At 44.2% G+C, this 14,465-nt stretch overlaps 1 protein-coding gene across 1 annotated transcript in view; it reads right to left on the reverse strand.

Annotated features, from left to right (window-relative positions):
• The window catches only part of rab3gap1 (RAB3 GTPase activating protein subunit 1), a 28,278-nt gene extending 18,670 nt beyond the window's left edge, over positions 1–9,608 (reverse strand). The window contains exons 1-12 of the mRNA XM_064326710.1: positions 9,508–9,608; positions 9,361–9,416; positions 7,927–8,002; positions 6,793–6,925; positions 5,878–5,956; positions 4,497–4,616; positions 3,854–4,019; positions 2,993–3,092; positions 2,031–2,112; positions 1,244–1,312; positions 642–715; positions 191–283 (exon numbers count right to left, since the gene is read on the reverse strand). Coding sequence (XP_064182780.1) covers positions 191–283; positions 642–715; positions 1,244–1,312; positions 2,031–2,112; positions 2,993–3,092; positions 3,854–4,019; positions 4,497–4,616; positions 5,878–5,956; positions 6,793–6,925; positions 7,927–8,002; positions 9,361–9,416; positions 9,508–9,525 — 1,066 coding nt within the window. The 5' untranslated portion in view covers positions 9,526–9,608. The remainder of the gene's footprint in view (positions 1–190; positions 284–641; positions 716–1,243; positions 1,313–2,030; positions 2,113–2,992; positions 3,093–3,853; positions 4,020–4,496; positions 4,617–5,877; positions 5,957–6,792; positions 6,926–7,926; positions 8,003–9,360; positions 9,417–9,507) is intronic.
• Between the last annotated feature and the right edge of the window lie 4,857 nt (positions 9,609–14,465).

The following is a 14,465-nucleotide window of genomic DNA, read 5'->3' on the forward strand; positions in this document are numbered from 1 at the left end:
ACTAGTTCAATCGCCCCTGAACACCGCCTACAGCATATCAGTATCTTAAGCTCTGCTAACACCTGCATCCTCTAGTGGTGAGATATCATTGCCGTTGGAGCTACTCAACTGACAAACAGGGTCAGTTAGAAACGGAGGGACAGCTAGCTTCAAGGCTGCCTCCACCCAGTCACAGCAAAAGTTCCCGTACCTTTGCCCTCTTCCTCAAGAGAATTCTTCCCCAGAATATCCTCGGTGGACTCCTTCCGACAGCACAGCTTGAAGAACTCCATCAGGAAGTCACCTAAGAGACGACAGCAGACATCAGTACTTTTGGCTTTACATTTGACATGGCTTGCCCAAGGACACAGTCATTTGAGGTGATTGCGACACCTTACAGTTGACGCTGCAAACTTCTAGTAACAAACTCAGTTCTAGAACCATCTAGAACCCCACACTTTACAGCATGTGTGCCAGTAACCAGGGTCAAATGACATGAACAACCAGCAGACGGGGGCAGACTAGTCCTCCAGGTAGTTTCTGAGGTAGTTATAAAAACAGGGCAGTATATCATTTTGTGTTTGAATCAGCATAGAGCATCAGCAAAAAAAGTTCCAAAACTGAGATTGGTGCAGCTTATTGGGGGAACGGGCAGGTCTTACCCAACAAGCACTGGGGGTTGTCTGCTTTCCTTACTCTCACTGACCAATGGGGAGCCTGAAGAGGATCCAAATCGCTATGGAGACACAGAAAACCCTACTATGTAAATGTGCACGGCTCAGACAGACGTATCCTATAAACACCTCCATTTCCTCAGCTAAGCCCAGACAGAGGAAACATACTGAGGCACTATAAACAATCGCACAAAAGCGAAGAGCTCATCCACCCCTTCCTGCGGAATACAAATTTAAGTAAGAAGTAAGAAATGCTAATTTTTTTTTTTTGCCGCAAGTTACTTTTCGCCCCTTCAACACAAACTCGCACAAAGAAATCCTGCGGTGCGAATAAATTTAAATTTTAACTCCGTTCCGAAGTGACGCTAAAGCACTCCATAATCCGCACCATCTGGTAACAGGAATTTGTGAAGAGAGCCAGGGTTCACAGCGTTTGAGAAGGGTGATGACACCTTGATCTGGCAAATACGTCACCCGTAGGCTTTTTTTTTTTTTTTCTCCAGGAGGACGGGAATGTAATGAACAAAATCAACTTACGCCCGTATCAACGCGCGCCATACCGTCGGAAAGGACAGATGTTCTGTACTTACGAATACACGTCATTGTCCACCACAATCCCTTCCGTCAGCTGAGGCCACGTGGTTGCCAAATGTAGCTCACTGACAACACAGTAAAGAGGGTGTTTCATTTATTTAAGAAACGCAAAATCGCATTTAGCTTAACTGTTTACTGGTACAGAGGCATGCAAATCAGTTTGTCAAACAACTCTAACCATAAGCAATGCTGAATCCACCTTTGGAATAGAGAACAAATGCTGACCATTCCTGTATGCCTGGTGACAGTAAGACACATTCTCTAGGGGTGCGCAATACAGAAATTCTTAGGCCAATATCACCAACCTAGCTGTTCGTCTGACCGTACTGGCTGAAACCGACAATGACAGCTCCCTGTTCTACATTACAGCACAAACAGAAACTAGAATCAAGTTTCCACATTCATGGAAAAAGTAGATGAGCAAAGACCTCCAATGTATGAAGGAAAAATGTAATATATTTTATTTAATAAAAAAAAATGTCAACTTGTGTACCTTATTATTAGGCAGAGAGTATAGAGTCTAGAGAACTACAGTCTTGATATTACCTTGCTTTTGAGGTTGGCTGATAAAAATGATAAATATGCATAATGATTAAAAGATGTTCAGATGACTGATTGGTCTACTTTCCTTCTCTATCGGCTGGTACCAATAAGACCGTGATGTCATCAAGCATCCCTAGATCTTATTTTGTGCAACTGAGCTTCAAGTTCGGGTGACATCTACCTGTGCGAATGGGGAGGAGTCTAATGTTCGTTCTTACCCTGGGAACAGTAAATTCTTACCTGATAGGGTCTTCGCACGCCCCAAAGGGGAGTTTCCCAAACTCCACCCCACCCACCTCCCCGGCCAGGAGAGCATCGAAATCTGCAGAAAACAATACATTTACACGCATTTCAATGGCAAATGTGTGAAGAAGGGGGCACAGTACCACCAACGATTCAGTGCCTCAGAAAACCAGATGCAAATCTGCACTTTAAAGGCGATCAATACAGAAAGAGAGACGGCTGTAATACAGGACTAAGACCACTTAAATTATCGGGGTCTCGGAGTAATGAAGTTACCAAGCTCTGTTCTGGGGACAAACAAGCGCGATCTTAAGAAGGCGGAAAGAGGGATCTGGGCCGACTGGCTGACAGCTGGGCTCTGCGCGCTCGACCCGTTTAAAGCTCTTCTCCATCCCCCGCTCGAGGAGGACAAAAACCCCCCCAAAAAAAACAACAACACACAAGGGAAAATCAGACCCGTCAGTCAAGCCTCATTCTTTTCAGAGAAGCGTCTGAGTTATGAAAAGCCTGCGTGTCACGATCCTAAAGCTTTCAGACCCCCCCCACCCCCCAGTTCCGCCCCCCATCCCCCCTGCCCCCCCCACCCCACCCCCCCACCCACCCGCAACCGGCGCCTACCCAGAAAGCCGCTCAGACTGAAGGATCACTTCGCAGCGCTGAACAGAAGCCTGAAAGCACAGCACTTAACATTTCAGCGAACCCAAATCTACCGTTTCGGGGGCGAGGATAAAAATAAATAAATAAATAAAATAAAAACTAAAAGCTGCGGTGGGGAGCTTCTGAGGTTGAAAGGTTCGGAGCGAAAGGTTCGCGTCTCGGCGATGACAGCCGCCGTCGCGGGGGCGCGTTGCCGATTCGCCGCCGTCTCCGCCGCTTGGCTGAAGACTAAAACGGCTGCACTTAGCGGTGTGCGCGGGGGGCGGGGGGCTGCGGGGTGGGGGGGCTGCCATTATGCCTACCTGGGGGCTGCTGGGGCCAGGAGCACTGCTGCCAGTCCTGGAGGACGTACGTGAACCTGATGGCGATACTGATGGGCGGCAGGGGGGTGAGAGGGCAGCCCTGTAGGGGGCGGCACGGAGAGGGCAAGCGTTAGAAACACAGACCATCCTGCGCGCATCATAAAAGCTTATAGAAGAGAGAAGGCGCTCTCAGTATAAGCCATAAAGAGAAAGAGACTGCATATAGGACTCTTCAAAAGAGACTACACTGCAGCGCTCATATAAAATAAAGTGTGTTTATTTAAACAAGGCTGACATTTGGAGTTAGCGTCTTCCTCGGAGTCAATATTGACTCGGGACTCGTTGACCGACAAAGACGCCAAGTCGAAAAGTCAGTCTTATTTCAATAAACAAGCTCTATGTTATGTGAGTGCTCCAGTGTCTACCGTCTTTGAAGAGCCCGGCTATATTTTTTGCCCATAGGTTTAGCATTAGATTTGCTGTGCTGCTGACCACCCACTGATGAATCTGAGGTAAAAAAAAAAAAAAAAAACTGCAAAACTGAGATGCAAAACTAGCGCTCCTCACTAGAAAATGACCTTCATTCGGCACATTAATAATTACAGATTCGTTTTATTTTAAGCTCTGAGGGAATAGCGAGTAACTGAAAATAGGCCCTGGGTAAAGTGACACATCACATCGTGTTCCTTTTGTTAATGCGTTCCCCGAGTCTTGGGTCCCAGAGAATCCACCGCATGTGCCTTTTACGTATGTAAAAATATGCGGGAGGCCGCAAGACGTTCTTGTGCGAGGGTGCTGGGGCAGGGTGGGGCACACGTACAAAAGAGGGGAATCAACAAAATGCCTGCCCCCTTTACTCACAATCTTGGACTTGAAGATGTCCAGTAGGCCGGAGAGGTGGTTGTACTGGCTGGGCACTTTGCGGAGGTGCACCATCTCGAAGTCGGTGCGCACGCCCGGTCCCTGGCACTCGCCAGCGTACATCCGCCGCCATTTCTGCTGGATCTGGACGAACACGGGAACCTGGCTGCTCCACGGGGGGGGTGGGGGTGGGGGCGGGGGTGGGGGGGCGTGAGAACAGGAACGTTTAAACATCAGCCAGTACATTGCCATGACAATCCCCATTCATCATAACACTTTCCCTAAGGACAAGGGAGCATCTCCAGTCCTACTGAAAAAACCCACCACGCAACATCTTTCATTGTTTAGCTTAACCAGCCAAAGAGCCCCACCTAGTGGATAGAAGGGGAATAAATCATTTGAAAGATTGGACAGCAGAATAATACAAGCGATGCTTCAGTGTCTGTAAATCCACATTTAGCAATAAAAAATCCACGAACACCTTAGCATTAGTTTGACATGAAAGGTGCCATTACACTGTGAAAGCCGTTTCAGGAATGACCGATAAGGTTGTGGCGTTATTCTGCGAAAGCGGCTTGCAGAAATGACCAATAAGGTTCTGCCATTGTTCTGTGAAAGCAGTTTGCTGACAGCGGGTTCCTACCAGCCTGTGTTGGCGAGTGAGATGGAGACGGAGCTCAGCAGCAGGTTACATTTGGATTCGCTGATGATGGCCTCACAGTTCGCCCCCGGAGAAATGACCACAAACTCGCGCACACCGTACCTGCAATGAACACAGCACAGATCACACACAGTGCATACAACCAGCAGAGCACAGATCACACACCGTAAGTAGAACCAGCACTGTGTAAATCACACAGTGTAGCTACAATACAGCCCAGCACTGTGGAGGTCAGGTAAGGGACAGATACTAAAAAAACATGTTGACCTTGAACAAGCAGCTTGCTGAGATTATAAGTTTAACAGGCAGCAGGATGAGCATAGCAGTACTCAAGGTAAAAAAATAAAGGTTTTTATATAAGCGTATTATGCTTTACACAACAGCAATGAAAAATGTATTTCTAGCTTGCAAAGAGATATGAGAGTGACCTAATCCTGAACTATAAAGGGAGACAGAAAACCTTTGTTAGTCATAGAATCGCAGAGACTGTTCACGTGCATTCTCCCTATGGTGCGCGAATAAACAATGTATCGCTTTTTGAAGTACCAACCTATATTCAGTGTGGATAGATTTTTTTCCCAATGACAGCACAGATCACACACCGTACCAACTACCACAGCACAGCATACACCCCACACTGTAACCTCGACGAGAACACAGCATACATCACATACCATACCTACAACCAGCCCAGCACAGATCACACACCATACCTACAACTAGCACAGAACAGATCACACACTGTAACTACAACCAGAGCACAGTATACATCACAAACTGTACCTTCAACAAGCCCAGCACATATCACACACCACACCTACAACTAGCCCAGCACAGACCACACACTGTAACTACAGCCAGAGCAGTGTAAATCACACATTGTAACTACAAGGAGAGGACAGTATACATCACACACTGTACCTACAACCTGCCCAGCACAGATCACACACTGTAACTACAGCCAGAGCAGTGTAAATCACACATTGTAACTACAAGGAGAGGACAGTATACATCACACCACCTGTAACTATCGCCAGCACAGCACAGATCACACAAAATACCTACAACCAGCCCAGCACAGATCGCACACTGTAACTACCGCCAGCACAGCACAGATCACACACAATACCTACAACCAGCCCAGCACAGATCGCACACTGTAGCCTACTTATAACCAGCACACCATCAGGACTGAATTCCTTCCAAAACAAAGACAAAGCTGCTCTCAGCATAAGACGCTCTAAACTATTATTGGTATAAGAGGTGTGGCAACCTGTGGGCATATGCATAGGTCATTCTGCATTGGGGGGGGGGGCATTCATCGGTTGCTTTGGTTACAGGAATATGCTTGTGTCACACGCACCATCTGACGAGGCAGTGCGCTCTGGGAGGGAAGTCATTATTCATACACAGCAGGTCCTGCATGGCTCCGGGGACAGCATCTGTCACAGCATAGTCAATAACACAAAACACAGACAAAAACACAAGACAATCAGTAACACAAAATACAATCAACACAAAACACAGACAAAAACGCATAAGACAATCAGTAACAAAAACACAGTCAAAAACACAATCAGTAACACAAAACACAATCAGTAACACAAACCACATTCAAAAACACATAACATAGTCAATAACACAGAAGTAGAGATCAGCGGCAGTATGAAAGCTCGAGATCAGAGGCAGAGTGAAAGCTCGAGATCAGCGGCGGTGTGAAAGCTTGAGATCAGCGGCAGAGTGAAAGCTCGAGATCAGCGGCAGAGTGAAAGCTCGAGATCAGTGGCAGGGTGAAACCTCGAGATCAGCAGCAGTGTAAAAGCTCGAGATCAGCGGCAGTGTGAAACCTTGAGATCAGCGGCAGTGTGAAACCTTGAGATCTGCGGCAGTGTGAAAGCTTGAGATCAGAGGCAGAGTGAAAGCTCAAGATCAGCAGCAGTGTGAAACCTTGAGATCTGCGGCAGTGTGAAAGCTTGAGATCAGAGGCAGAGTCAAAGCTCAAGATCAGCAGCAGAGTGAAAGCTCGAGATCAGCGGCAGTGTGAAAGCTCGAGATCAGCGGCAGTGTGAAAGCTCGAGATCTGGGGCAGTGTGAAAGCTCGAGATCAGTGGCAGTGTGAAAGCTTGAGATCAGCGGCAGAGTGAAAGCTCGAGATCAGCGCTAGTGTGAAAGCTCGAGATCTGCGGCAGTGTGAAAGCTCGAGATCAGCGGCAGTGTGAAAGCTCGAGATCAGCGTCGGTGTGAAAGCTCGAGATGAGTGGCGGTGTGAAAGTCATACCTTCTTCAGGTTCCTCCCTTCCATCATTCTCAGCTGAATCCTGCTTCAGATAATGATGTGTTACTGAGAATTTGAAATCGGCAAAGTTTATGTCCTGATTCTTCTCCTCCCAGGTGCCAGTACAGTATTCACCCTGGACAGATAAATGATGCAATCAAACATATATCACCGTAGAACAATGTGCAAATTTCTGACATGTTCTGATTCAATAATAATATAAATAAAAACAACAGACAGCATTTAACAGGCAGGAAGCTCATCTCAACAACCACCAACATTGCAGCCATTTTGGAGATCTACAGAAGTTATTTTGTTAAAGAGTGTTTACCACACACTGACTGGTGTGGAGCAGAGAATTAATAAGCTAATTAAACTGTGTGATGATAGAACTCAGGAAAATATGCATTCAAAACACTTCAACTCATTAGACGGCAGTAAAATTAGGAAAACACTGCCGCAAATCACTGAATTTTAAAAATAACTTGCCACCCAAAATGTACAAACATGTAAAGATCAGTAATCCACCAGGGATATTACTGTTGTTTAAATATTTCATTAAATTATTTGATTCAGGTCTGTGAGATAATTAGGCCATACTTAAGGCCAAGCAAATGTGCAGTGGGAGCTTTGAGGACCACAGGAAGTCAGGCTACTGGTTAAGCATCTCATCTCCTCTTAAAGTATCTGCATCGCCATGCTGGGCAATTAGCTTTCTGATTGGCCCTGAGGGAAGACTGCCCTGACTCGTACAAATAATTGCAATATAGGTTCCCCAGGTCTCCTGGGACTTATGTATAAACCGTAACACAGGCTTGAGTGCCCCCCCCCCCCCACCCCACCCCACCCCAATAATATTTTGCAAAAGGGGATGCATCCCCTGTAACTCTTTAAAAGGCTTGGAAAGACCTGCTCTTTGGCATTCTCGCTGCAATGTGCAGACTGCAATTAGAAATATATGTGCAATACAGGGAAAATTACAAAAGGAAAACACAAGACAATGTGAGAGATTATAATGAGCATTCTGTGCAAGTGCTGATGGGTGTCTTAACGACTGTGTTTTCTGGCTGATTGCTTGAGTGCAGTCACCATGGCAGCAAGGTGTGAGAGATGAGAGAATGAAGCCGAAGGCTCTACCTTCTCCAGAGGTCTTCCTGCACTGCTACCAATCAGCTTCCAATCGTTCAGCACCTCCTCGACCCTGGTCACAAACCTGCCACCACAGATTATAAAATGCCAGCCAATTAGGCTTCTGCAAGATGAAGCAATGCACACTTCCGAATACGTGTGCATGCATGCATGCACGCCTGCCTGCCTGCCAGCTTATGTGCATGTCTATGTGTGGCAGCACTTCAGCCAAAATAGACTAAACACAATCCTGTATGTACTACTGAATTAATTTAATATTCATTCTTCCCATCAGCAAGGATTATTCAGATTAAGGTATTCACAAAACTGGTTTTGTGATAAGGAGCAATGGACCAGAACAGAATAACTACTCGTGAATGTCTATCTGCAGGTATGGAAATGTTCTCTTGAAAAAGAGATTTTAATCTCAATGACACTTTTACCTGGTTAAATAAAGTTATATATATATATATATATATATATATATAAGTATACTGCCTGAACGTACCGCTGTGGGTTCCAATTATATAGCGTTTCTGGTTTAAATGGAAAACAGAAGTTTAAATGGAAAACAGATGCCCCATTTGGCTAGTCAATTATACACGTTACATTTAGTTTGCTCATCAGACTGGGATGTGAACGTGTTCTGGTGTCTTTGTTAAAGGAAAGAAGCCGCTAATAAATATTAACAAGAGCAAGGGAGCCTTCGGCCGATTTAAACAGAACAACGAAATTGGGCATCTGCAAGAGCACAACGCTGGCGTCCACCGACATAATGACACAACCAGGAAAAAATACCCAGCGAACAGCTGCTTGAGCGAGATAGATAACTGTTTGTGTCCACACCTCAAATGGGCCATTTTGTAAAAGCACAAATAACTTCTGACACGTTGGTCAAATGATCCGGTACGTTCAAAGAAATGTCAAGTTTGTCAACTGCAAAGCTGTGTTAACGTTTCCAAGATCAGAGAAAATGCAATGTTTTCAAACATTGTGTTTTCCAACTTGGCAAACTAGCTACGTTTGCAGATTTAACCGATCCGTTTTTTTTAACTTTCTTCATAATGTCAGCCAGCAATCTGACAGCTATAGTTAGCTAACCAACGCGGTATGTTGTTATTTTAATACAGGGCCATTACGGCTGGTTAAACAGCTGGCAAAAGACGAACGCCCTGGAATAGCTAACTAGTAATAAGTAGCGTCAACATAAAACAATTTACCAAGCTTGCCACCTTAGGTTTGGACAGCCAGCTAACAAGCAAATTGTTTTGCAGCAGTGTAGCTCAAGGTGATATTAAAACCAACCAGTTTGCCGCAGAGAATAAATAATACATGTTTCAGTTAAACAACAATAACAGTGGACAGATGCGTTTGCTTCCCTAAAAAGCTAATCCGCACTTTGCTAACCCATACTGCTGTCATGGCATCGCTGTCTCCACCTACCTCTCCCACTCCGAGGCGGTAGTGAAATCGGTGATCTCAAATACCTCCGACTCGGGCTGTAAGAATAAATAACGTTTTGCGTTAACTTCCCGCTGTCAACAAGAAATACTTTTCGGTAATAATTGTTAAACACACACTGATACTCACATCACTGTCAGCAGCCATGATTAACTCTTTTTGTTTGCGTACGGGTGCATTGTGGGAATTATTGACGTCAAGTTTAGGGACCGTCGTAAAAAAGCTTGTTCGTTGTACTGCCCGAGGCTAATCTGAGCATTGTCAAATTGTCACATTTTAAAATGTATACATTAATGAATGAATCAATACACCAGCTTGTCTCATCAATCCCTAATCTTAAATAACTATCAATTTTTCGTGATACTCTTTACAAATAACATATCGCATAAAACTGAGCGGGTCATGACGTCCACATTTATTGTTGATATGCGTGCATGTGCCAGTGATGCACAGAAGTGGTTTCGCACAAGTCCCTGAAGTTCGTAAGAGAGTCACTTGGTGGTGTTCTTTCGGACTAGGTATAGTATAATCCCAAAGCAAAATTTGGAGAAAAAATGTAAAGTCATTTCATTAAAAAGATCATTTGAAACACCAATTCATATTTTCAATAATTTATTTGTTTTACAAACCCGGGGAAGTAACAAAAAATCTCAATTTACCCAGTATGAGCTCATCTTTCAATTTCACCACTAGGTGCCGACAAATGGAAAGAGATAGGCCTAGGTCTCACTTCCTGATGATCTCCTGTATAATGGGAGTTTCTTGTATATTACACGTGGTACCTATCATAGCTTTCATGAGATCGTGAGATATTATGAATGGTATTAAATATCGCATTGTTTGCCTGAGAATTCGCTGAACTACGGAACAACAGCAGTGAAAAAATATGATGGCACGCATGTTATCTGTCAGAATTGTTTGTCACACAAACGTCTGCACAGAAGAGGTCTACAGTGTTTCACAAATACACTTGGTGAGCAGGATGCTTTGAAGACGTGTAAAGCGAGTTCAAAGCATCGTTGCGTGAGTAGCCTAGTGTGTGCTGCTTCCAAACCATAAATGAATGTGATTGAAAAATAGTACGATGTTTCAACTTCAACATGTTCTTGGCGTGATAATACCAGAGACTGTAAAAAATATGGACAAAGCTACTGTGACGTCACCCATTGACTCTCCGTGGGTCTCCGAAAATACGTTTTGAAGCTCAATGGCGGGCGCGGCCATATTGGAGTTGGAGCCAAAACCACAGAGTTTAAAAGCCGCTCTGTGATTTTTACAATTTGATTGACAGTCCGGTGCGGAAAAGCCCATCAACCTGAACGAGGCTAGCTGACTGTCTGCCGTTATGTTTTAAAATATATTATCAGATGTTTACGGAGTTTAATTTCCATCCGTGACTGTACTGTCATGTAATCACGTTATATGTATGACATTAAAAATACAATTAGGCTATGTTCAGTTATCTTCAATTCATGTTTCTCAGCAAAACGAATATGCTTAACTAGCATATCAGCTTGCCAGTGAGCTAGGTAGGCTATCCGTGGTTAGCTCACGCATTAGCAATATGAACCACAGGGGAAGAACATTGACTACACTGATGGTCAATCAATCGGAGATGTGTAGGCTACTGGTGATTTGACTAGGCTAATTTTCGTATAACTGTCTGGTAGATCTGCTGTTAACCGAGCAAGTTATCGTCGTAGGTTTTCGCCAGTCAGTTAATGAGCCAGTAACTGCTACTACTAGCTACTCCATCGCCGTTTGTGGTGTTCACTTGCTGGGTGACGCTAGCTGACCGATCGTTCGCAAATCACTTTCTACCGAATAAAATTAACACTGTCAGCGGTTATTAACAAATCTACCAAGTATTTTAATAACTGATCTGCAGGCGTGTAAATATGACAACGCACTTTGTACAGCAAGTTTTCCACCTGGTGCATGAAGACAAAAATAATGTAGCCTACGTTGAATTTCTAATTATTATTAGGCTATCGTTTTTTTCTTGTAAATCATCAAAACCAATGGAGAAAAGCCAATATACGCAAGGAGCCGCCAGAACCGATTCTGAGAACCACTGTCTTAAATGCCTAGCTTGTCGGTCTCTTAAATGCTAAAAACATATTCCTTTCTAAATGCCAAGATGGTTAATTTCGTTAAATTCTGTGTGTGTGACTTCAGCAAATGAACCTTGAGACTCTTAATTCGCTTCGTGAAACTGAAAAAGTGTTTATCCCAAAATCGGGATTATAGTAGCTTTGTCACATGCTTGAAGCATGGCCCAGGTAGACATATACGGAATGTACACGACTGACAAGCCGCCAAACACGTTTGACAGATTGAATGTTTGCCGGTTAAGGTTAGCTAGCTAGTCAAACGGCTTGGTAGCCGAAGTTGCGAACTGTTTTAGCACAGGCTACTGCTGGTTTACCAAATATAGCAGGCTGATTACGCTTTCTGCCGAGTAATTATTTGGTTAAGTAGGCTAAAGGAAATAGTAAAAATGACTCGGCTACCGAAAAACTTAAGAGGAGGATTATTTTATGGTCGTCTAGTGCAGCTGTAAATAGCACACGCCATAATGAAATCACCACGAAATGGGATGCCTGCATTTTCAGACTTAGCACAGGCGGACCGTAGCCGGAGCCGCAATGGCAAGGCCAAGAAGCGCCACCGCCCACCCCAGTGACCATAGACTGTGGCCCCTACTGTAGCATAGTCCTCCGAAGTAATCCGGAAGTGACGCAAGCTGTACCTCATTGGTCCAGAACAAATATTGGCCCTGTGCCCAAATGATGCAATAAATCATAAAATAGACCCATGGACAGTCATAAGACGAATAAAATACACCTATTATGACTATTTGTTCTTGTGAGAAAAAATTTGTGGCTTTGTATTTTTATTGCATTTGTACCGTAGACTTACATGGAAACCGGATATGAAAACACCTATACTGGAGCCATCCGTAGTGGCGCTAGTGAGCAACCAGGAACTACAACACCAGGAAATGAGCTTCAAAAACGAAGTCTGGTTTTGGCCGCTTGGATAATACAAGCAGCACGCAATCAGTGGTCACTGTGTCAATCAATGAAATTATAAAATCTTAAATATTCGCAGAAGTGTACTGAATGAGCTCTCTTCTAAAAGTAGCTAAGTAATGACATATTCTGGGGCTTTGTGACTCTGATGTTAGGGTTGTGCGTGAAGTTTTGCATGGGTCACCAGCGACCATTTGTCCTTAAAACGGATGTCATGAGAACATTGCAAACCCGGAATTGAGCGTTCCACCCCTACCTTATATACCTTTCTGTCCCTGTTTGGCGACCCAGCCAAGTACCAAGGTCTTCCGACAAAACTGCACACACAGAGACACTAGTGTACAGACTTAAAACCAGTGATTTGTGTGACATCCAATATCTGGCCACATTACAACAGAGTCAAGCCATAGCACTTGGCATCAAGCTCAGCAGGAAGAACTGGGTGTCTTCATAGGTGCCTTCATGTCCCAGCATGATAATGATCTTCTTGGCTGCAGTAGTGAGGCACTGGCCCAGTAGAGTGGCAACCCGGAGTTTAGCAGTAACAAAACATAACATAACATAATGACAAGAACAGACCATTCAGCCCAACAATGCTCGACATTTTCCTGACTAAATTAGTCCTCCCATTACCTACAGACTAGATAGTATCTAACACTGTATCAAGCCTAGTCCTTAGAATCCTGAGTTTCTGCCTCTACTACGTGACCTGGCAGGTTATTCCACACGGTGATGGAGCATTGCCGTCAGCCATGGTATTGCTCTGTGCCTGCACCGGGAGCCGTGATTGAGAGGCTAATGGGCAGCCTTCAGGAGTACAGCCTGCACCAGATTATGTAACGAATGGGGATGTGGATTTACCTCCCCTGCTATGGAAGTTGGAGGGCATCCTGTGTTTTGGCCCAGCGACCTCTTGGACCTACTACACACACCAGATACATCTCGTGAGGTATCCCCTCAACTTCCTGTCTGGGGTCTGCAACCTTTACTACCTACAGAGACTACAAGGTATGGAAAAGTTATCAAATCAAGGTTGCCAGACTTGGGGAGCTTTAGCCCTAAATGTATTTTTTTTGTTGTTGTTGTTGTTGTTTTTAGTTAATGAATGATGTTTTAAATTAGAAGGTCTTGGAAAACTGTTGAAGGAAAAGTCAAGTCAAGTAGAACTTTATTTGTCCCCAGAGGGGCAATTGGTTGTGTGTGAGTTAATGTGTGTGAGTTAATGTTTGGTGGGGATTTCAAAAGCAGATCTGGGGAAACTCTTAAAATGTAAATAGGAATTAAGTGAAGATGGGGATTTTGAGGAAGGTTTTGGGAGAGAAGATCTTTGTTTTGGTAATCAGACCTGTATGTATGAAGGGTAGATAACTGAGATGAAGCATTAATTAGCTTGTCTTGTTTAACTTTAAAAAAACCATTGGATGGTAATGAATGATGTCACCACCCAATTTATTGTGGTCGCATTCTATAACTGTGTGTCTTACAACATCAATCAGTCAGTGACTGACAGCACTCACAATGGAGGAGAGCATTTATGAGCCCAAATGTATGGTATAGTTGCTCTGGGACATGACTATGAATATGACTGAATGGAAAAAAATAGAGATTGAAATTGGCTTGAAGGCAATAATGCAACTGCTGCACTGTCCATTGTTGTAGAAAATCAACACGCACTGCATACACTAAGCATCCAATAGAATAAGGAGCCTGTACAACCTGTCTGGCATTACGTAAGCCCAATGGCACGTTTCATTGTATTCGGTGGTGTCTGCATCAGGTCCTGTACATGGTGTACTGTAAATCTGAGAGGACGGAGGCAGAAAAAATAGGAGGTAAATGACAGCGATCCCTGCCAGGCAGTGGCAGCCTTAGCAGGATTTGATTTGGGTCCTCCCCCTCCCCCTAATTGGTACCCCGAAATGGGGGGTCTAATGATATAAAAAGTGTTGTAATTCCTATATGATGAAACCAAAATGTATAAAAAAATATACACTTTATAAACTTTAACTTCATGTGATTTGTTTGATTACAAATCAAAAATTGTTCAGAGCC

This window comes from Anguilla rostrata, chromosome 3 (assembly GCF_018555375.3).
Source record: "Anguilla rostrata isolate EN2019 chromosome 3, ASM1855537v3, whole genome shotgun sequence".
Lineage (NCBI taxonomy): Eukaryota > Metazoa > Chordata > Actinopteri > Anguilliformes > Anguillidae > Anguilla > Anguilla rostrata.